Genomic DNA, 21,807 nt, shown 5'->3' on the forward strand with positions numbered 1-21,807 from the left:
TACCATTTAAATGACCATTTTTGAAAACAACTACCCTTTAATATAATTTTTTTGGAAAAAACTACTACAAAAACGCAAAAGCATTGAGTAGCACTGGCAAGAATTTCCGTTTTTAGGGCCTATTCTGTAAAATTTTCATCTAAAAAAACCCATATGTTGTACATTAACCCTAACCCTATATTAGGTAATACACTTCAATTGCCCCAGTCCTCCAATTTCGTAAAACCCTAAATTCATTTTTTGACCAAGAACCCTATTTTTGAAATTTAAATGATAAATTGAATCAACTACAATGCGAAATTAAAGACAATTTACCTGTAGCTTGTTTAACTACTGAAATTCCCTTATTTTCTCTATTGCAATTAATCTATAATCTATAATATTATTAAAATTCATGGGGACAACATGCTAACGACATGTGTCACTCATATGCCACATATGCACTACATGTCATCCTATGTATTATCCCTATTCTCTCACTATATTGAATTATATTAATGTTTAGTCTCTTTAACAAAAACTCTTCATTGGTCTAACTTTAATGCTATATAATACAATAGTGTTTAATTTAATTGTAAAACTTTTCATATTGACCTCCTATTACATTTTCATTTAGTTATTAATATTGTTCAACATCAACTCTTATAAATTAATTTAATCAAACTTATAATTTATGATGATGCGGGGCATCGCCCGGGTCAATAACTAGTTGGAATTTTATAAAGTAAGGTTGTTCAACCGGAGATTGTTGCTGGAAAATGAACTCTAATAGTGCTACTTAAAGTTTTTATGTTTTTGTGGTAGTTTTTTAAAAAAAATAAATAAAAATAAAGGTAGTTGTTTTTAAAAGTGGTCATTTAAATGGAAGTTGTTAATGAAATTTCTTTTTTTTTTATTTATTATTTTTTATTTAATTTTTTTTAATTTTAATTTTGGTAATGAGAATTCCGCAGCTTATTAGAAGAATTTGAGTATTTGCAACTGCTTTTGCTTTGTAGACATGAAAGGCTTGCTCTTAGGTTTCTTAATGTTGCATATGTTTTTACAGAAGTGTCGATGCTTGTTTAGTGTCAACAAAAATTGGGGAAAGTGCAAATTCATGAAAATTTGATAGATTATCTGTTTGGTTGACACTTTAAAGTTAACATGAAAGGAAGTGGGAATTCTTGGGAAGGGGGAAATAAATTACCTAGTCGTCCCTTGGTTATTAACATGGAAATGTCAACTTTCTAGGCTGTCAATTAAACTTAAGGAATTTCCTTATATTTAGGGTGTGTTATATTCGCCTAAAAAAATAATAAGTTGGGAGTACAATCAATGGTAAACATAAAATGAAATATGAGTTGTTTAGGTCCAATCAGATGAAGGGATTCCATCATAAGTTAGCAAAATTTTTCTACGAAATATTCTTATGGGATATAAGTATATAACCTCCCCATGTCAACCAAGAAGCACTGAGTTTTTCATGTTAATCATTTCTAAGAGGTCAGGTATAATGTGCCCCTTCTTTTGCAGACATTTATCCAGTGAATGGGAAGCTACTCGTATTGAAGCACTGCATTGGATTTCAGCCCTTTTGGATAAGCATCGTGGTGAGGTACCTCCAGAATTTCTCTACCTGAAACTATTTACTGAAAAATTGTCCAATCTTTTTTCCCCTTACATATATATATATATATATATATATATATATATATATATATATATATATATATATATATATATATATATATATAACTGTCCAATAGGAGTTTTAAAAACTGTTTTTAGTTACCTGATATAGAATGAGAGAGTATTTATCTTAATTGCCATCGTCTTTTGAGTTATACTCTTTGTATGGCCTTTTATTAAGTAAAACTTGGTATTTAATGATACTTAGTTTGGATTTATTAGCTCTTCTATAATTCTGTTTGACTGATCACATTGTGCTTCCACAGATGTACCTGTAATTCAAACTTGGTATTTAGGAAATGGACCTGTGCTTTTATTTTGAATTTGGGATTTTTTTTTAAACAGTAAATCCTTTTGCACCTCTTTATGCCTACTGTTGGCTTTAAATGCCTTTCTACAACATTCCTGAAGCTTCAAGCTTGTCCAGCTATTCTCTCTTATTTGTGTGTATTGGATTGTACTGATAGTTTGAGAAAATGTCTATTGCAATTTTTGTAAATGGGAACTTGTGATGAATTAAGTACACAAGAATTGCTCTTTGTTCTCAGCTGTTTGTAATATATGATAAAACATCTCTTTACTTTTGATTTATCTGCCTAGCTTTCTCTCTCTCTCTAGATATATCATTTACATATGCTCTTGCCCATATCTGATATCATGGCTGCTCACTTAGGCTTTGCTCTTTTATCCTTGTGTCCTTTTTTTTGAACTTATCTAAAGTTAGTGGTTCTTATCAGAAGTTACTCCTAATTGTAAGATGAAGTTGGGTGCCCTTATCTAAATTTATTGGTCTTGAACTTATATTAACAGTTACTTATCTATATTATTTTCCATGTGGTGCAAAGAACAAAATTCTATCACGATATTTGCGAAGTGATCTGATAGTTGTCTCTCTGCTTGTCAATTCTTTTTTTCTTGTACTATATTGAAGAATTCCTTTCTTGTTGACTTATTATTAATTTAAACTCTGGACAGGTTTTATCTTTTTTAAGCGATATAGTTGATACACTTCTCAAAGCACTCTCTGATTCTTCGGATGAGGTAACTTTCTGTTCTACTTGGACTTTTGTTGATTTATTTCTCCAAATCTCATACTACCTCCGTTTTTTTTAGTTGACCCATATTCCTTTTAAGGAAGTTTTTTTTTTTTTTTTTTAAATTTTTTTTTTTTTACTGACTCGTATTCCTTTTTGGGAAGTCCCCCACTACAAACTTGATTAAATAAGCTAAGCACATGGTCTACCCACTTGCTTTAGCATTCTCGCTCCTGTCCTTAAAGTGTGTGCCTAAATTGTACGTGTCATCTAAAAACAAACGGTGGAAGTAATTTTTAATTCTATCTTCGCTCACATTGTATGGAAGGTTTAGGCCCTGTTTGGGAGAAAGCTGATTGAGTTAGCTGATTTTGACTAGCTGATTTTATTAACTGATTTGACTAACTTATTGTATTAACTAATTATATAAAAGTGTTTGGTAAATAGCTGATAGCTTAAATGTGATTGAGTATGTGAAATGACCAATAAGCTAATTGCGGGGTAGGTAGTTTAGATAGGATTTTAAATTAAATGAGGTTATAAGTGTCATTTCATAATAATTAATGAATAAGCTAATTGAAAAAGCTCCTAAAATGAGCTTTTTCAAAAAGAGCTTATTTAGTGGAATAAGCTCTTTCAATAAGCTTACTACCAAACACTTGTATTAGCTTGTTTGACTAGTCAATCAGCTAAAGTTAGTCAAATAAGCTAATATACCCCCAATAAGCTTACTACCAAACAGGGCCTTAGTATTTATGACACAATTTTTCTAGCTTTCAAGCTTAAATGCAGATTTAATTTTATTATTATTATTATTATTTTTTTTTGCGGGGGGAGTGGGTTGTTTTGGTAAGTTAATTATCTCATTTGTGGTACACTTAGAAAGCTTTTTGGAAAAAATATGATGACTTATTGACATATTTCTTGGGCGTGGAAAGTTTATTCGTCTAATAGTTCTACATGGCAATATTAATTAAACAACTGAAGCGCAAATTTACATAAGCAGCTTAAGGCCCAAAGCTCAGTTTGGCTTGAGACGCATGACCTTTAAAATTGAAGCTTGGTTCAACGACTCCTTTGTTCATATTTTAGTAAATGTCCCTGTTTTAGCCAATAGCCATTACTCCTTCCATCCGGATAGTTGCACCACCTTGCTTGTGAAGTCGTCCTAGAATACTTGCAAGTTGCAACACATCTATGAAAGGAAATGACCTAATATTTCTTTATTATTTCTCACTTACTGTAGAATGACAATTGGGAACTTTATTCAGGGACATATCTGTGAGAAATTTGAATTTTATTTGGGGATGAATGAGTACTAAGTACTCATTTCTGCCTAAACTTAACTATTCATGACTCGAGTGTCAACATATCAATTTCACACAAACATCGTAAAAAATTCTAAACATAAGCTTTTCTCTTAAAAGCTGATTATCTCCAACTGAAGATACACATCACTATTCATTTACCATGTTTTAGTTTCTGTAGTTTCCATCAAAATTTCTGTCATCTTTCATTCAGGCTTCCTGATTCTTACATCACATACCATATTATATATCTTTAGCTGACATATTCACTACTGAAATTGTTGTTAAATGGGGGTTGGGATAATTATGGGGTGAACTTATGGTTTAAATCCTTTACAGTGGTTGCAATGTGGTAATGTGGCAGAGATTTAATACCATGGATTAGATTCTCTTGTGGCTTCTAATCCATGTCAGGCAGGGATTGGGTGGGTGATTTTGAGAATCCTTGGGCAGTAGGCTCGCACAGGGATAAAGAGTGTGAAAGGGTGGAAGACGGCAGCTAAATTGTACAAGTAATCTAAAGACATCAAATTACAGACGTGTTCGTATTTATACAGGAGTTAAGGATTAATCTCAGATTCTCAGTTGGACCCTTTCTCTATTCATAAAGTTTGTCTCTGTAGGTATGATAGACAGAAACAAGTGAATATATGAGGGTAATGTGCTTCCATGCTAGCTACAAAATCAGAAAGTAACTAACTTTAGGAATAGTGTGTGTTTTCTTTTTTTTTTTTATTTTTTTTTTATTTTTATTATTATTTTTTTTTTAAAAAATTTTTGGGAGGGGGGTGGGGGTGGGGGTGGTGAAAGGAGGTGTATTAGGAAATTATGTAATTTGGTATGGAAAGGCTGAAAGGTGATTGATTCCTATGGAGTTTTGATGAGGCTTAGTTGTTTGTCGGTAACAAGTGCACATGTAATGCAGAAGTGAATTACACGTATTCAAATATGTTTTGCTTGTAGCCTTGTACTGATGAAGAGACTATATGTGTAGATAGAAGTTTTCAAATCTAACATGGTCCTTTGGTTGGATGTAGATGGATTTTCTTAGATGTGTAAAATTTTCATTTGCTTGGCTGTATAGAATTATTGTTGGTGAGAAAATATGCATGATGACACTCTGGTTTGTGATTTGTCAGCTTAGTAGGTGATTGAAATGTGTATAGACCTAAGAGCATTGTGACTTGGGCAGTTACGATGACACATTATGATTATTGATATAAGTTGACCTAGATTCAGTTAGTGCTCTTTAACACGTGTCTTAGAGCTGAATAACTTGTTTCTACTTCATCGGTTCGCTTAATATGTCTTTGAACTAATTTAATTTTGCACTTTCTGCAGCTTGTTATAAAGTTTGGCTGAGTAGACCAATGCAATGATGCTTTACTAGTATTTATCTACCAATTACTATTTGCAATTTTTTTTTTTATGCTTGATGTTTAATATTCAGAGTTATGGTACTTGTATAAAGTTATTCACTTATTCGTACCCGTAATTCATTAAGAAGTAGCTGGCAGCTAATACTTTTTTTTTTTTTTTTTTAAAATTTATTTATTTATTATTATTAATAGTTGATATGAAACAGTATATCTTCATAGGGTAAGGCTGCATACATTAGAGACAATGAAGTAGCAATATTGTTAACAGGTTTATTTAGAGAGTTTTAAAGTTTTTTTTTTTTACATCTTTTTGGATGACAGAAGTCTTTGCATCTGCATGTTTCTTAGGTAGTGCTCTTGGTGCTTGAGGTGCATGCATGCATAGCCAAAGACACAGAGCACTTTCGCAATCTTCTGGTTCATTTGCTTCTTAACTTTCAGAACGACAATTCTCTATTAGAAAAGTAAATTTTCTACTCTGTGTTTGCTAATTTTTTTGTGCCCAAATTAAATTTGCCAATTATGCTACATCCTTCTGTCTAACTTCGAATGACTTGTATGATTTTCTTTTATACTCAGACGGGGTGCATTGATAATTCGGCGTCTCTGTGTACTCCTTGGTGCTCAGACAGTATATCGTGAGCTTTCCATTATCCTTCAGAAGGAACCTGATCTTGATTTTGCTTCTATCATGGTTCAGGTAATGGAATGCATCTATTTTAGTCTTGTTTGTCACCATCCAGCTATATTGCATTTGTTCATTTTTGTAAAATCCTTTTTTTTCCCCTGTTGTATTTGGAATATTCCATGCTTTACTTGTATATGTATCTTTATGTCAATGAGTTGGATTGCGAAACTGTTAACCTACAAGGCATTCTGTTCTTTATATGCATAGCAAATTTATGACATTCAACTATGCCATTTAACATTAGCTGCATGCCATGGAATTTTCATACTACTGTCTCCTTAGACTAAAACTGATCCTGATTAATTTTACATCATTAAAGCTTGTGTCTCATCAATTTCTTTGATGGACCAGGCTCCCGTAGTAATCAAATATAGTTTTCATTACAAAAGTAAATATTTGTCAATCACTGTTTTGATTTTCCTTCGTTGGCAAATGCTAGTTACTGTGTTTACTGACTGTTAAAGTAATAATGAATTATTATTCTTTTCTTATACTCATTATGGATTTATTTATTTTAATATTCAGTAATATGCTGAATTAAATCAGTCACATAAGTATATCCACATGGACTAAATTGCATTATTATGTGAACTCTCTCATCAGCATAACATCACTTAATATCAATTTGGCTTGAAGAATTTTTGCTAGAAATCATTTAGAGCTAATCTACATGGTCCTTGCCCACTGGCCACCCTATGCCACCTTGACATTCTTTCAAAAACTGGTTTGCATGATTTCATGACAATCTAGTTATGTGCACATTTATTGAGTAAGGCAGAGAGAAGAATTAGAAGGGAAAGACTGTTCTGGTTTAGGGCTAGTCACTAATGCTATAAGCAAAGTAGATTCTAGATAATATCTGATACTCCATTTGCCCCAAAATTAAAGCCCATTTATCCCAAAATTCTTCCTAAACAAAAGCCTCATTTCCCATTTGGGTGGGCTCCATTACCCATTCCCTTTTTTTTACAGTTGACCAACAAAAATTTCTCTAACCCTCCTATGTTCTCTCTCTCTCTCTCTCTCTCTCTCTCTCTCTCTCTCTTTTCCTAAGAACAATAAACTATTTTCACTTCCTTTTTTTATTCAACTTTCTTCAACAATAACCCATTGCCCTACCTTAATATTATGTCTTTAAAAGAAATGAATCTTTTATTCAGGGACTGATGGAGAATTTTGTGTGATTTTAATTCATTAAGTATCTATTTGTGAGTTATTTTTATTGACTTTGTTCAGAATATTTGTATCTAAGTTCACTAGTCAAATGAAAAAGATAGAGCTGAATCAGCTGATTATATCATGTGTATAAATTGTACTACGGCCTAAATCTTGGTTGATCTTAATTTAATATTTGCTTTCTACAGTGTATATGTACGTTTTAATTGAGATGTTCTCACCTTCAGGCATTAAACTTAATTTTACTCACATCTGCTGAGTTATCGGAACTGCGGGAGCTACTGAAGCATTCTCTTGTCAACAGTGCTGGGAAAGACTTGTTTCATGCTTTATATGCTTCTTGGTGCCATTCTCCAATGGCAATCATTAGTTTGTGCTTATTAGCTCAGGTAATTGTTTGTCATGACAGTCCACGATTGTGAAATCATTGTCTTTTTGCTAAAAATTCATGTTATTGTTTTTAATAGACATACCAGCATGCCAGCACTGTTATACAGTCTCTGGTTGAAGAGGATATCAACATTAAATTTTTGGTCCAGCTTGACAAATTGATTCGGTTACTTGAGACTCCAACATTTGCTTATCTGAGATTGCAGGTATATATCTTTATGCAGTCTGCCTTTGCAAATGGAGATTCGCGTTATAATTGAACTTGCATTGATGAGCTAGGTAGTTGGGGTTTATAAGATATTGGAGTGTTAATTGTTATTTGCTTCATGGTCACTTTGCTTTAAATGCAGATCCAGCCCCCAACCTCCTAGAAAGGAATTGAGTGTCCTCAGTACGAACATGTTAATAATATATACTACCTTTGTTTCAAATTATTTGCAACGATTTGACATAAAGTGTGAGTAAAATAAAATTAAGCCGTTGCAATTAATTTGAAACTGAGGTAGTGTATAAATTATAAAGTGATACGAAATATATATTGATATTCGAAACTAAAAAAATTACAAATCAATTTGGATCAAATAAAATTTTAATTTTAAAAAATCATCATCATTGTGGATGAGATCTGAAATTTGTGTCTACCCTCTTTTATATCGTTGTTTGATACACCCTTTGACGAGGGGGTCTTCCAATTTGTTGTAGTTTTGAAATTATTGAAATCTGTAATAAATCTGATGCAATTGAGTGTAGATGTAGAACTGACATCTTCTGTGTGACAACTCATTCTTCATTAACATATCCCTAAACTCACAAGTATTGAGATAAAACCCAATTTATGTGTAGAACTCGTCCAATTATTTGGAAGAACAACTTTCAAATAAAAAAAGATAAAGTTATATTGTAAACATGAATTAAACACTGGTTCAATGCAAAAATAGAGGAGCTTACCATCATCAGCAATGAAGTTGGTGGTAGTCCTTAGATGAACATAGAAGATCAGCGTTTTGAATATGGAGAGAGAAGGGAAAACAAGAGGAGGGAGTTGGCTTGCAAGGAGATGCCAGCTCAAAGCTATTGTGTCATCAACCAGTCTCCAAAAAATAAGTTTGTATGCTTATGTCATTATCTAAAAAAATTGTGGTGAATAACAATGCTTTGGTGTTTTGGTTGGTGCAGCTTCTGGAGCCTGGAAGGTATACATGGTTGTTGAAAGCCCTTTATGGCCTGCTTATGCTACTTCCCCAGGTAACTTCTCATTGTTAAAGACAAAACAGCATATTTATACTTTATTGTTAATAGATAGTATTATCTAATACTTTTTACTTCGTATATCATAATGAGGATCGTACAATATGTGTACAACATGAATTCTATTTATGTATTTTCCTATTATAAAAGAGGGTTTGTTTGTATTCAAAAGATATCAACTTTTGTAAAACTAAATTTTACGTGAATATTTTTTTTGGAAAAAATGTTCTATGCTTCTTTTTCTTTTTTGTCATCAAATATAAATTCCTCAAAAAGTAATATATGTATGTTCAATTTTATCGAATTAGAAAAAAGGTGCACTTGCATTCTTCTCCTCATTTTAGAATCTTTTCACGGGATCTTATTAGTTGGTGGTGAAATTTAAATATGTTACAATGGGTGAAATGTTTTTGAATGCTGCTTGTAATTTTATTAGTATACATATGTGCAACAGCTCCAAGGATGGTTATAAATATATATCAATAGTGTTAACATGTGCAACAGTGCTAAGTAAAGTATTGGCTCATGACTTATTATGGATGTGTGTGAAACTCTTGTTTTGTTTAACAGCTTTTTTGGAATTACAAGTTAATAGACTTGTTATGACTTCTACATTATGAAATACACTTTACTTTATACTATGCTGTGTAGTCCAACCTGTTTATCACAGAAGACATATTACTAATGTTGTCTTTGATTAATTCATTGACCTTTGGGTATAGCCGTATATAGAAACTACGTTAATGTGAAATTTCAAAAATGGGGCTTTAATGCCTAATAGTTTTGTTTCAGGGATTCCTTGATGTCTTGAATTCAAATATAACAATCTTTTTTTTGCAGCAAAGTGCAGCCTTCAAAATATTGCGTACTCGATTGAAAACTGTTCCCCCATACTCCTTTAGCAGTGAGCAACATCGGAATTCATTTCCAGAAGCCTCACACTCAAAGGTTGCAAATCACATGGATAGGGGACCAGACTGTAACCAAGATGGTATCATACAAGATGTGGAGACTATGAGCAATGGAATCAATTTTGCTTCAAGACTGCAGCAGTTTCAGAAAATGCAGCAGGAGCATCGCGCACAAGCTAAATCACAAGCACGGGTTAAAAAGGCTTCAGCCAAGACAAAGGTAGAAAATGAGCTGCTCCTTAAGTGTTAGCTTTATATTTTGTTCTTATAGTCCTTTTAGGATTTTCATCCTATAAATCAGAACATTTTGGACCTAGTTATACTTAACATCAATTTTGTTGTTTGGACGTGGGACATTTACCTTTGGTGTATAGGATATAGAGTTTGTGAGGAGTAGTTGTATACTTTCTCCGTTTTTTAATAGTTGCAACACACTTTTCATGGTATTTAAAGAAAAGTGGGTTACATGGTTTAATATACTTTAAAATGGGGTGAGAGGTTGTTAGAAATATAATTTAGTGGGTCATGTACATTTATTTTTTGGACTAAGTGGGCCATGTACATTAAATAAGGGGAATAGTACAACTTTTCCTCAAAATAATTTTCATATCATAGTGTGTTGGAAGTATTGTGACATTTCCACTTTAGGGAAGTGTTGCAAATATTAAAAAATGGAGGAAGTGTATATTATGTGCATATTTTTTGTACTAATTTGCCAAAAAAAAAAAAAAAAACCATAAATTTTAAACATAATGTGCACAACATTTTTTTTTTACCTAAAATTTGAAAATTTGTTGTGAGCTCAAAAATCAAATTTACATAATTAGCTGTTCACTTTACCTTATTTTTGTTAAACTGAAATTATTTTAACTGAATTGAAATTATTTTTGTTGAATTTGAATTATTTGTATGAACTAAAATTCTTATTGGTGAAAGTAAATTATTTTGTTTAAACTAAAATTATATTTGCTTAACTGAAATTATTTTTACAATTACCTATTTTTAGAACATGTGAGTAAAAACTTAGAACAAAAGAATGTGTTCTCACATAAAGGAGGTATTCTCACAAGAGCCTTCTTGGTCCAACAATAGGAAAGGGAAACATTAATAAACAGTGGGACATTAATAGCTATTTTACTTGGAGGTGTTCATGTCAGAGGTGGGTACGTGTCTAAGGGTATCACTTTTTTGAAATATTTTCCAGGGTTTTAGCTTAAAATGAAATGTTAGCCCGCCACCCATGTTAGGTAGTGAATCTAACAAGGGTAGTCAAGGTAAAATGAAGAATCCAAATATTTTCCAGGGTTTTAGCTTAAAATGAAATGTTAGCCCACCACCCATGTTAGGTAGTAAATCTAACAAGGGTAGTCAAGGTAAAATGAAGAATCCAAATAACATAGATTCATAGAATGGTATATTATGTGGTATAGAGGGAGTAAGTGTTATCTTATTAGGCCTAGCAAAAGTGATCTAATCTTCAAACCCTAACCCTAATTTGAGCTGTATTTGGGATTTGGGATTTTGGGTCTTATTTAATCAAACTCAACCTAAATTGAACTTCTTGGTTAAAAAAATGATTAAGGTTCAACTGATCAGGGTGCCTTATATATATATATATATATATATATATATATATATATATATATATATATATATATATATATATATATATATATATATAAGGGCATAGAAAAATTTATCAAGGTTGCAAAATTGATTAAAGGCGGGGCTAAGTCTCACACCAAAATAATGACTCAATAGCTCTTTTTTTTTTTTTTTTAGTAAAAAGAAAACGAAGAAGAAGCTCCAGGCTTAAGTTTGATCAGTTTTAGGGTGCGTGGGTGCTCGAAAGTGCAAAGGTCTTTGCAGCTAAGGTACAAGGTGGACTTGTGCATCATGTATGCAAGGCACACTTTTTGTAGAGATTTCTTTAACCAATTTACTTATATAACTTAAATTAGGAAAATATGTGAATTGCAGCCATTTAAAGTTTGTGTTTTGCAAATTGCACTTAAAAAAAAAATTGCAAATTGCAGTCTAAAATTTCTTATAAATTGTAAATTGCAGCATGTATCAACTTTTTCATCGGTTTACGTGTTGAAAAATATTTGGTTTAGGTTTTAGGGGCCATTTTAGTTTCTAGGGGTACGATTTGAACTCGGAATGAGCAAAAAAATAACGTAAGTGCCTCGTTTTGCGTAACAAAAATGTATTGATTTGTGGGCAACTATATTTTGCTTTAAAAACAAGGCACTTATGTTATTTTTTTTGCTAATTCTGAGCTTATTTCGGATCCTTAAATACTGAAATGGCCCCTAAGACCTTAATCGAATATTTTTCGACACGTAAACGGATGAAAAAGTTGATATGGGCCACAATTTACAATTTATAAGAACTTTTGGGCTGCAATTTGCAATTTTTTTTTTAACTGGCTACAATTTGCAAACTACAAACTTTAAATGGTTGTAATTTGCAAATTTTCCCTAAAATTAATTTAATACCTTTAAAAGGGACAGACTATTGGCATGCTTGTTGCTAAGTTCTCAATGCTGCGTGGCACAACAATCTGTTTACTGAGTGCACTATGTGTGTGTGTTATTCATTAGAAATACAAATTCTAGCTGCAGCATTATGTTTTTAGGCAAACATTTGTTTCATCAAGTGTTTGACTAGTTGTGAGCGAGCCAGGTAAAGTGTCTTATGTCTGGTATGCAATGTAACATTCTTGAACCTGTTATCTGTGGTTCGGACCTTCTTTTTACCATTGAAGATCTATTTTCTTAAAATTTACTGGTATTCATTCTGGCTATCTTTCTATTTTCTTTGAAAAGAAAGCCACTGAGGAACTTATGCCTTTTAAACCTCCCATGTATTCTTACATTTACAATCATGTTGCTCTTGAATATTGATATATGTAGGAGACACAGAGACCTGAAGAAAACAGGGAGCAATCATCTACGTCTGACACAAACCAGCCTACCAATCCATCAAGAATGGGTCCAGGGCAGTTGCAATTGTAATTAGGTAATCTCATTTATTTTGGCATGGCTGCTCACTCCTTCTGCCCAGATCTCTTCATCGAAGCCATGGTCGGATCTGATATTATTTGTAAAATTGTATATTTCTAGCCTTTTGATTAGGGGAGATTTGGTTAAAGAAAGAAAAAAGAGATCTATTCTTGGTTACTTTTTTTTGGTTGTTTTGTGGGTGGGGGGTTTGGGGAGATGGGGTGATGTGGGTTAAAGAATGGCGCTTTGCCCATGTGGTTCCTGTTTTATTATAAACCACGGGGGGATGAAGGGAGCATATATTCTACTTTGCAAAGGCTGTCGATTGTTGTTCATCTATTGCAAAATAAACTAAGCAGGCGTATAATTTGTGAATATACTTGGCCTCTGGCTAGATTGAATTTATAGCATTTGTGATTCGTGAATTTCTGTATTTAAGCTGTGCAACATCACCGATTAGCTAATTGATTTCGTAATAATTTGTTCTGCCTTGTTTATAGTTGTACAATGACAATGACACTAATGAGGCTATTGGGTGATCAGTTTGTAATGGCAGATAGCGTACTAAATGAGTTGAGGAAATTGGAAACTTATTAGAAGTTCCATTTTTCTTTGTGTTTTGTGCTTCTTTTGGTTTACAATAAATTTGTTACGGCTTTTGTCCTCAATTGTTTGCCCCATAGTTATATTTATTTTATTAGGAAAATTTGTCATAAAAATCTTTTAAAAGCACCTTTTTGCGAATTTTTTTTAAAAGCTTTTTGGTTAAAAAAACCGCCGTGTTAATTTTTTTTTTCGAAAGGAAACCCGTTTCCTTAATTTTTTCTAATTAACTAATTATACTCTAATTTCCTTCCATTTCTTCTAATTAATCTACAACCTACCCAATTACTTAATAACTAGATTTAATTTATATATGAAAAATCCACCACAAACCAACCACTCTCTTCCCCCCTCCTCTTGCAGCAACCCGTTCCCCCACCGGACCAGCTGCCTAGATTCCCCTACCTCCGACAATCTACCTTCACGGACGGTTGACCCTCCTTTTCCCCCTTATCCCTGTTGGCAACCACAACCTCCCTTCGATTTTTTGGCTCTTATTTACTCAAACAAGCTCAAATCAAATTCAAATTAATTGCAATTTGCTTCTAAATAACCCTAGCATTACATACATACATAATCAAAGCCAAAACAAACATTAATTGCAAGCAAGATGCACAAAATTAAAAAAGTCCCCAAATTGATTTTCTAGAGTTTTCAAAATCAAGGAGGTGGTTGTCGTCGGTGGAGATAAGGGGGAAGGGAGGATCGTTCGACGGTGAAGGAGGTCGCTGGAGGTGGGGGGATAGGGCAGCGAGTCCAGTAGGAGAGGGGGTTTTCGTAAGGGGAGGGGGAATGGGAGGAGGTGATGGTTTTTTATATACTACCTCCGTTAAATGTTATGTGCAAGTTTGGGGTATTATTTGTAAGATATAAAATATTTCAAAAATGCATATAACATTTAACGAAGATATTATATAAACTAAATCTAATTATTTAGTAAGATTAATTAGAAAAAATGAGAGGAAAATTAGAGTCTCATTAAGTTAATTAGAGGGTAATTAAGAAAATAGGTTTTCTCTCGCAAAAAAAAAGTGAGATTTTTTTTTTGTTTTTTTTATTATTTTTTTTAACAAAAAAAATTTTAACAGGTTTTTTATTCATAAAATGGTGCTTTTAAAAGGTTTTTTTTAAGGAAAAACTAGTGAGTAGCCCGGGCGTTGCCCCAGGTTGCTACTGTTGTAGACGTGCAATAGGTAAATTTCAAAAAAGATTTTTCAAAATTGAAATTGTCATTATTAAACCAAAATTGAGTTTTTTTAATTTTTTTTTCTATTGAATATTATGGTTTGCACATATATAGTTTTCTTTACATTTGAATAACATAGTTGATATTTGTCTTAGATGGTTAAATAACCAATTTAGTTATAAGAGGTTGAGGTTTCAAGTCTCCTTATCCATATGTTTTTATATGGATGACAAGACGGAATACAAAAGGGAATACGTGGCACATTGAAGTTAACAGAAACGCATTTTAATATATTAGTATAGATTACTTTAAATAATCCAACCTTAGCCTCATTCTCCCAAAATGATCCAACCTTTGAATAATTCCAAAATGATCCAACCTTTATACCCATCCTCCCATTATCAACCCAACAGGTCACCAAGTCGATATAATAGGTTGCCTTGCCTACGTGTCATTTTCTAATTGGTGTAATTTTTAATTTACATTCTTAAAAAAAAAAACCCACCCACTTCTCTCTCTCCATGAGCCACCTCCTTCACCCTTCCTCCATGGCCACCTCCTTCACTACCACCTTATTACCTCCCCTCCCACTTTTCCACCAACATCACTACAACCCACAAACTACCACCACGAAATTGGCCCTAATCCACACCCACATTCATTTTCGTCACCCCCACCACGTACAAACCCTACTGAAATGTCCTCCCACCTTCATTTTCGTCACCCTCGAACGCTCTGACCACCACCAACACCAAAATCAACCACCACGTTCTCCCTTTAACCATCACCCCACCACAAACTGCTACCCACCCACCAAAACCACAAACCCCAAACCATCCATGGCCACCATTAAAACAACCACCACCTTCTCTTGTGTATTCTCTGCTCACTCTTTCCTACTCTCCTTTCTTTAAGTTGAAGCTAATTATTTAAGTACCTAGAAATGTTGTATGTAATTATGCATGTTTATTGAATTAATTCATTCATTTTGTTGAATTTGGATCTTTCATAATTATTTTTCACCTGATTTTGAATTAATGTTGGTTTGGTTGAATTCAGAATTAATTTTGGTGATGGGGAGAGGGGGGTAGTAATCTAGTGGTGGCTATGGTGGTTCGTTGTGGCGGTATATTAGAGGTGGTGGCCTAGTGGGATATTGTTGTGGGTGTTATTTACAGTGGTAGTGTTCGGTGGTAATGGAGGGATGGAGGAGAAAGAAAAGGATGATATGTTGTTTAGGTAACCTGTCATTTTGGTTCATTATGGGAAGAAGAGGTATAAACTATAACCAGTTGAAGATGGAGAACGATACAAATTTGCAAAACCACATCAATAGTTTTACTCAGTTATTGTGCCAGTTGCAGAATGCCGATGAGAAAATTTCGGATCAAGAGCAAGCCCTCTTGTTATTAGCTTCACTACCGAAATCCTACAGTCCGATTGTGCAGACATTACTTGTGGAAAGGGAGAAGATTATTCTAGATGAAGCAATAACAATTGTGAGGGAGAACGAGCGTATGACGACACAAATTGATGGAGGTGTCTCATGCAACCATGATCAAGCACTAGCTGATGAGGGTTCTGAGAGAGGGAGGAACAAGTCAAGGAGAGATGACCAAAGGAGTAGATCGAAATATTGACCGAGATATTATAGCAATGTTGAGTGCTATTATTGTCATGAGAAGGATAATTTACAATTTAATTAATTGTCCAAAGGTGAAGGAAGATTTGAAGACCTTGAGGCAGTTTTAAGGGAAGATTGGAAAAACGAAGGTGGATGATGAAGGTGGTTCCTCTAATGTTGTATGTGGTGATTGTGATGATGAGTTGTTATTGATTCATCGTGATAAGGAAAGTGTGAGTCATGATAAGTGGGTACTAGATTCGGCCGCTTCGATACATGTGTGTCGAGACAAGGCGATGTTTGACACCTTACAACAAAAAGGTGAGTTTGGGAACATCAACATGGGACATAACCTCAAAGTTGAAGGCATGGGTAGTGTGCGGTTGAGGTTCCATGATGGTGTTGTTCGGACCATTCAAAATGTGAGGTTTGTACCTAGTGCACGTGCTAACTTGATATTGTTAGGAGAGTTGACAAAGCATGGGCATAGGTATGTTGGTAGTGGAAGGTGGTGTAAGGTGTACCGAGGCAACCGCTTGGTGTTGCAAGGTAAGAAGGCCAATAACAATATTTGTTATTTGGAGGGTCGAGTAGTTCAAGACCACAAAAACAAGACCGTGACACATTTCGAGAAGAAGGTCTGTTTTTGTGATGCAGTAGAAATGTTAGGTGATTTGGGTCGAGGGAGGAATTTGTTGGGTTAATCTCCCTAAATCACAATTAGTTAGGTGGTATTATTATTATTATAAGTAATAATAATAATAGTGTAAGAAAAAAAAAAGGGTGAATGCATGCATGTAGTTGGGATGGAGTTGTAGTGACTTTGTGGACTTAAAAGTCCAACTAGTAACTTTGTGGACTTAAAAGTCCAACTTGGCAGAGAGCTTCTTTATGAGGTCATTCACTTCGCTTCTTAGCATTTACTCCCAAGTAGGTGGGAATTGCTTGAAGCTTGCTAAGGAAGTTGATTTGGCTTTTGCTATATATGTTGTAGCATATTGCCGTGTGAAGTGAAGTGAAGCAAAAAGAAGTAGAAGCATACTAGCAAAAAAGTAGCTCATAACTATAGTAGTGAGGGAAAAAGTGACGGAGAGACAAACACAATATTAGTGTAAGGGGTATTTTAGGATTAGTATAAGTACCAACGTTAAAGGGTACTTAGTGTAGACTATTCTAAAATACATTGTGTCTAATATTGTAATTGTAGTAGTGGTCATTGTACTCCCAATATTATTGCTAGTAAAGTTGTTTTAGTCCGTGGAGATCCGGACCGTGATTTTTCCCCTTATTGAGGAGGGATTTTTCACGTAAAAATATTTTGTGTTGTTTTCTTGTTGTTCTGTATTTTATTATTCTTACCGATATTGTGTTTATTTGTTGCTCCGTCTCTAACAAGTGGTATCAGAGCCGACGGTTCGACTGGGACAAATCGGGCGTTGTGTGGGACAGTTCCCTCAAATGTGTGTCCTTGCGATTGTGGTGTCTTGCGTCGAAAATCCTCCTGATATTGTGGCTCAGGCGCCGTGTCCCGTGGTGATAACGTCGGTGCAAAAATAGTTTCGCTGGAGGGGAGGCCATGAGTTATGTGGTCCTTGGTCTGAGGGGAGGTTTGTTGGGGTGTTCATCCCAAGTCCCACATGGAAATATTAAGTAAGTGATAAGCTCCTTATAAGTAGAAGCACACTCCAAATAGTATGAGGCCTTTTGGGAAGGTGCCCAAAAATAAATCCGTGCGTAGGGGTGTCCATAATTCGGATAAAAACCGAAATCCAATCCAATCCAAACCGAATTATCAATTCAGATCGGATCCGAACTTTAAATCGGATCGGATCGGATTGAGATTTTTTGGAAATTCGGATTTTCGGATTGGATCGGATTGACCCTAATTGGATCCAATCCAAACCGAAAACCGAATTGTAAAATTAAGCTTGTATAAATATGGATTTCTGTATATTTTGAAGTTTAGCTCAAATACTTAATACTACATAAAATAAATTAGAGAGACTTTGTATTAATTAATTAATGACTTGACGTTGAACTATGTATTTTAATCATGATTTTGAAGACTTTTATTTATAGTAAAGCTTTATTTTTATAATTGTATTAGGCGCTAAAAAAATAATGTATTATAATTTGGATTTTCGGATCGGATCCAAATAACCGAATTTTAATTCAGATTGGATCGGATTGGATCAAGAGAGAAATTCGGATCGGATCGGATTGGAAAATTGAAAACCGAATTGTATTTCGGATTGGATCGGATTTGGACTAAATCCAAACCGAAAACCGAACGGACACCCCTATCCGTGCGGGCTAGGCCCGGAGCGGACAATAACATACTAATGTGGATTGGAGTGTGCGTGTGACCCGTTAAGGTGGGTGACCCGAGCCCAGATTATTCTGGAATAATCCAAAAGTTGATTAATTTTGGGAGAACGGGGCAAAGGTTAGATTATTTAAAGTAATTTTTTTTTTAAACATATTTTCCATTTTATTATTAAATTTTGATTGTGTGGAATTGATGTGAGGGAAAAGTGGTGATCCTAAAAATTTTAAAAACTACCTTCGTTACATATTATTTGCAACGATTAGACATTTTTTCTCTTTACTTTATGTCGAATCGTTGCAAATAATATGTAACGGAGGTAGTACATTGTATTATATGTAAGTAAAGTTGTGTTTCCTTGTATATTTGACAATCTTATAGAGATACCCTAAAAAAGATATTGCCACAAAATTTAAGAGACAGAGTTTGATTCATGTGTTGAAGAGTAAGAACTAATAAGCTCAACTCAAAAATTAAAACTAGCCTCGAAATACTAGGTTTTGATCAGCATTTGTGACTTTAATTTTGTTTCTTATAAACTCGATAATATTTGTAGCCATAGGTTTTGATATTAAAATTACTGCTTGTTTTAGAAAAAAATTGTCATCATTGACCGTTTTGACAATACCATGGAAGTGGTAAACTACACTCACTATGATCTATGATAGCATTGAATTTGTTAATATGTCAGTAAAACGTTAAAAAAATGGCTCTTATTGGGTTATAGTTTTTAATTTTTTCCTTACAACACGGTACCAAAACCTTAAACACAATCTAACGTTGTTAGAGAAGACTTCTTCCTTGGATGGATGGAGAGATCCGTAGCGGGGGAACAACACACTTGCTTTTTTCGCCAGTGTGATACATGCACCTTAAACCATGGTTGGAAGGGGAGGAGCAATCACCGTTGTGATGTGTTGAACTTCTTCTCTAGAGGCTTCTCGCTTTACGTTAGGACTTGACAATGGAATTTTAGCACTCTAGATAATATAGTTGCTTCTCGCATCTTAACTTCATCTTGAATCTGTACCTCTTCTTAAACCTTTGCTTCTTTTGCACTAGTGTGCCTACCTAATATGTTTGGACAAGTGATATGTCCAATTTATATAGTGTTTTACCCCCATTCCTTGGTCATAATTAGTAGTGTTTTTGGCTCTTTAGAGCCACTTTTATTACTAATTAGTGTTTTCTAGTGTTTTTGTAGTTTTGCTTGAATTTTGTAGGAAATTGCACATTTGGAACGTTTTCCGGGTTTTTCATGAAACAACTACGAGCATTAGGAGGACACGACCGTCTTTGAAGCCCAGGATCGGTTAGAGTCAGTGATTAAGGGCTCGGTGTGTGATACCGGGGCATTTGGACCGAGTATTTAAGACTCGAAGAGGAAATTCGGATTGGGCCGAAGAATCGAGCCCAATCGAAGTCCAAGTCTCGAAGAAGAAGCCGGGCCCGATCGGGCAAGTATGCGCCCGATCGGGCGGGCGCGCACAAGGATGCACCAGCAAGAAGGCGCGCCCGATCGGGTGAGCGTAAGCTCGATCGGGCGCGGCTGCCCAAGAAGAGCGAGGGGAAAAAGGCGGGCGCGATCGGGCGACCCTTCACCCGATCGGGCGCGTGTTTTTAGAGGACTTGATTGTCGAGATTTTTAGTTTTCAATTAGGATTTGTTTTAGGGATGTTTAAGTACGATTTTTGTTCGTAATTTTGATTACCTTCTTTTTTAGAATTTCTCTCTCTACTTAGGATATTTTCTCTCTCTTAAATTCTCTTAACTTTGTTCTTAATTCCATTCCTTAATCCAGATTTCTTTTGGTAACAATTTCTTCTCTTTTAATTTAAGTTATTTTCTTTAATTCTTTCATGATGTCATGTTTTATTATTTTGAGTTGTTTAGATTTAATTATGCTTGAGTAGTTTTATTTCTAGGGTTTATGGGGATCTAATAAATAATTTGAATGGGTAAATTTGTGATTGTTGATTATCAATGCTTGATTAATTTCCTATTGATTGATTTAATGCTATGAAATTAGGTTTGGTCAGATTTAATTGTATGAGTTTAGCAATATTAATTCGAGATTCGACAGATGAGAATTGATGTTTAGGCTTAGTTTCAATAGGCGGACTAATTTATAAATGGTTAAGTCGAGATTCGACAGATGAGATTTAATACCGGTAAATTAACTCTGTGATTGTAATACGTAGCGAAAGCCCTTTATAATCGGATTAATTGATGCTTGATGATTGCTTATTATGATTTGCCCTGGAATATTGTTTATTAGTAAACCTATGCCCTAGGTTTTCCCTTCATTGATTTACATCCTCTTTTTATTCCCTTCCTACTTTTACCTTTAGTAGTTTAATTACTCTTTTACAACAAATTTGGCTACTTGATAATTTAGATTGCTTCTAATTAATTAGGAATAAATTGACCTGTTTCCCTGTGGTTCGACCCTTCTTCCCTATCTACATAGTTAGTGGATTTAGGTTTTATTTTTGATTAGGTGAATACGACTTGAGCCTGTCAAATTTTGGCGTCGTTGCCAGGGAAACGGTTTTATTTTTATTTTCTGATTATTTTTGTAGTCTAGATTATCTCCTTTTGTCTCAGAGAACGTTAGTTGTTTGAGGCAATTCTCATATTTGTCTTTAAGTTCCTTTTTTATGCCCAGGTGTTCCAGATCAGGTTACATTCCATTCAATCCTGAGATCGAGCGCTCTTTCCATAGGCAAAGGAATCTTTATAGACAAATCTTGGCGGGTTCTGAGGAAGACAATAATCGAAGAGACCCTCCATCCGATTCTTGTGACGCATAAATTCCTTCAGATACAGAATCAGAGATGACGGCCTAAAAGAAGCTCAGTGACTACTCGCTGCCGAAGCTCACAGATTTCCCGCACCTTACTCCCACTCCGGCTCTAGATGGAGTACAATTTGAAATTAAGCCCCAATTTATCACTATGATAGAGAGGAAGAAATTAAGCGGAGCTAAGGGTGAAGACCCCAATATTCACATTGCAGACTTCAGCCAATATTGTAACACCATTAGACAAGCCGGGGTCACGCAGGAGCAAATCAGGGAGATTCTTTTTCCCTTTTCATTATGTGGCAAAGCTAAGTTATGGTTTAATGGTTTGAATAGAACTGCACTTGGTATTACTGACTAGAAAACTCTTGCCTTGAATTTCTATAATAAATATTACCCTACAGAGAGAACAACTGTACTAAGGAGTGCTATTCAGAACTTTGCTCAAGAGGC

General features: G+C 34.4%; 1 protein-coding gene across 2 annotated transcripts in view; it reads left to right on the forward strand.

The window, feature by feature from the left end:
• LOC110712693 (protein VAC14 homolog) overlaps nt 1–13,457 on the forward strand; it is a 30,008-nt gene extending 16,551 nt beyond the window's left edge. For both annotated transcript variants that reach the window (XM_021891154.1, XM_021891155.1), the window contains 9 exons: nt 1,516–1,597; nt 2,647–2,712; nt 5,740–5,855; nt 5,971–6,091; nt 7,483–7,644; nt 7,723–7,851; nt 8,822–8,890; nt 9,734–10,024; nt 12,723–13,457. In XM_021891154.1, the coding sequence (XP_021746846.1) occupies nt 1,516–1,597; nt 2,647–2,712; nt 5,740–5,855; nt 5,971–6,091; nt 7,483–7,644; nt 7,723–7,851; nt 8,822–8,890; nt 9,734–10,024; nt 12,723–12,824 (1,138 nt within the window). In that variant the 3' untranslated portion in view covers nt 12,825–13,457. The remainder of the gene's footprint in view (nt 1–1,515; nt 1,598–2,646; nt 2,713–5,739; nt 5,856–5,970; nt 6,092–7,482; nt 7,645–7,722; nt 7,852–8,821; nt 8,891–9,733; nt 10,025–12,722) is intronic.
• Nucleotides 13,458–21,807: the final 8,350 nt, after the last annotated feature.

Source organism: Chenopodium quinoa, unplaced genomic scaffold (genome assembly GCF_001683475.1).
Source record: "Chenopodium quinoa cultivar QQ74 unplaced genomic scaffold, ASM168347v1, whole genome shotgun sequence".
Classification (NCBI taxonomy): Eukaryota; Viridiplantae; Streptophyta; class Magnoliopsida; order Caryophyllales; family Amaranthaceae; genus Chenopodium; species Chenopodium quinoa.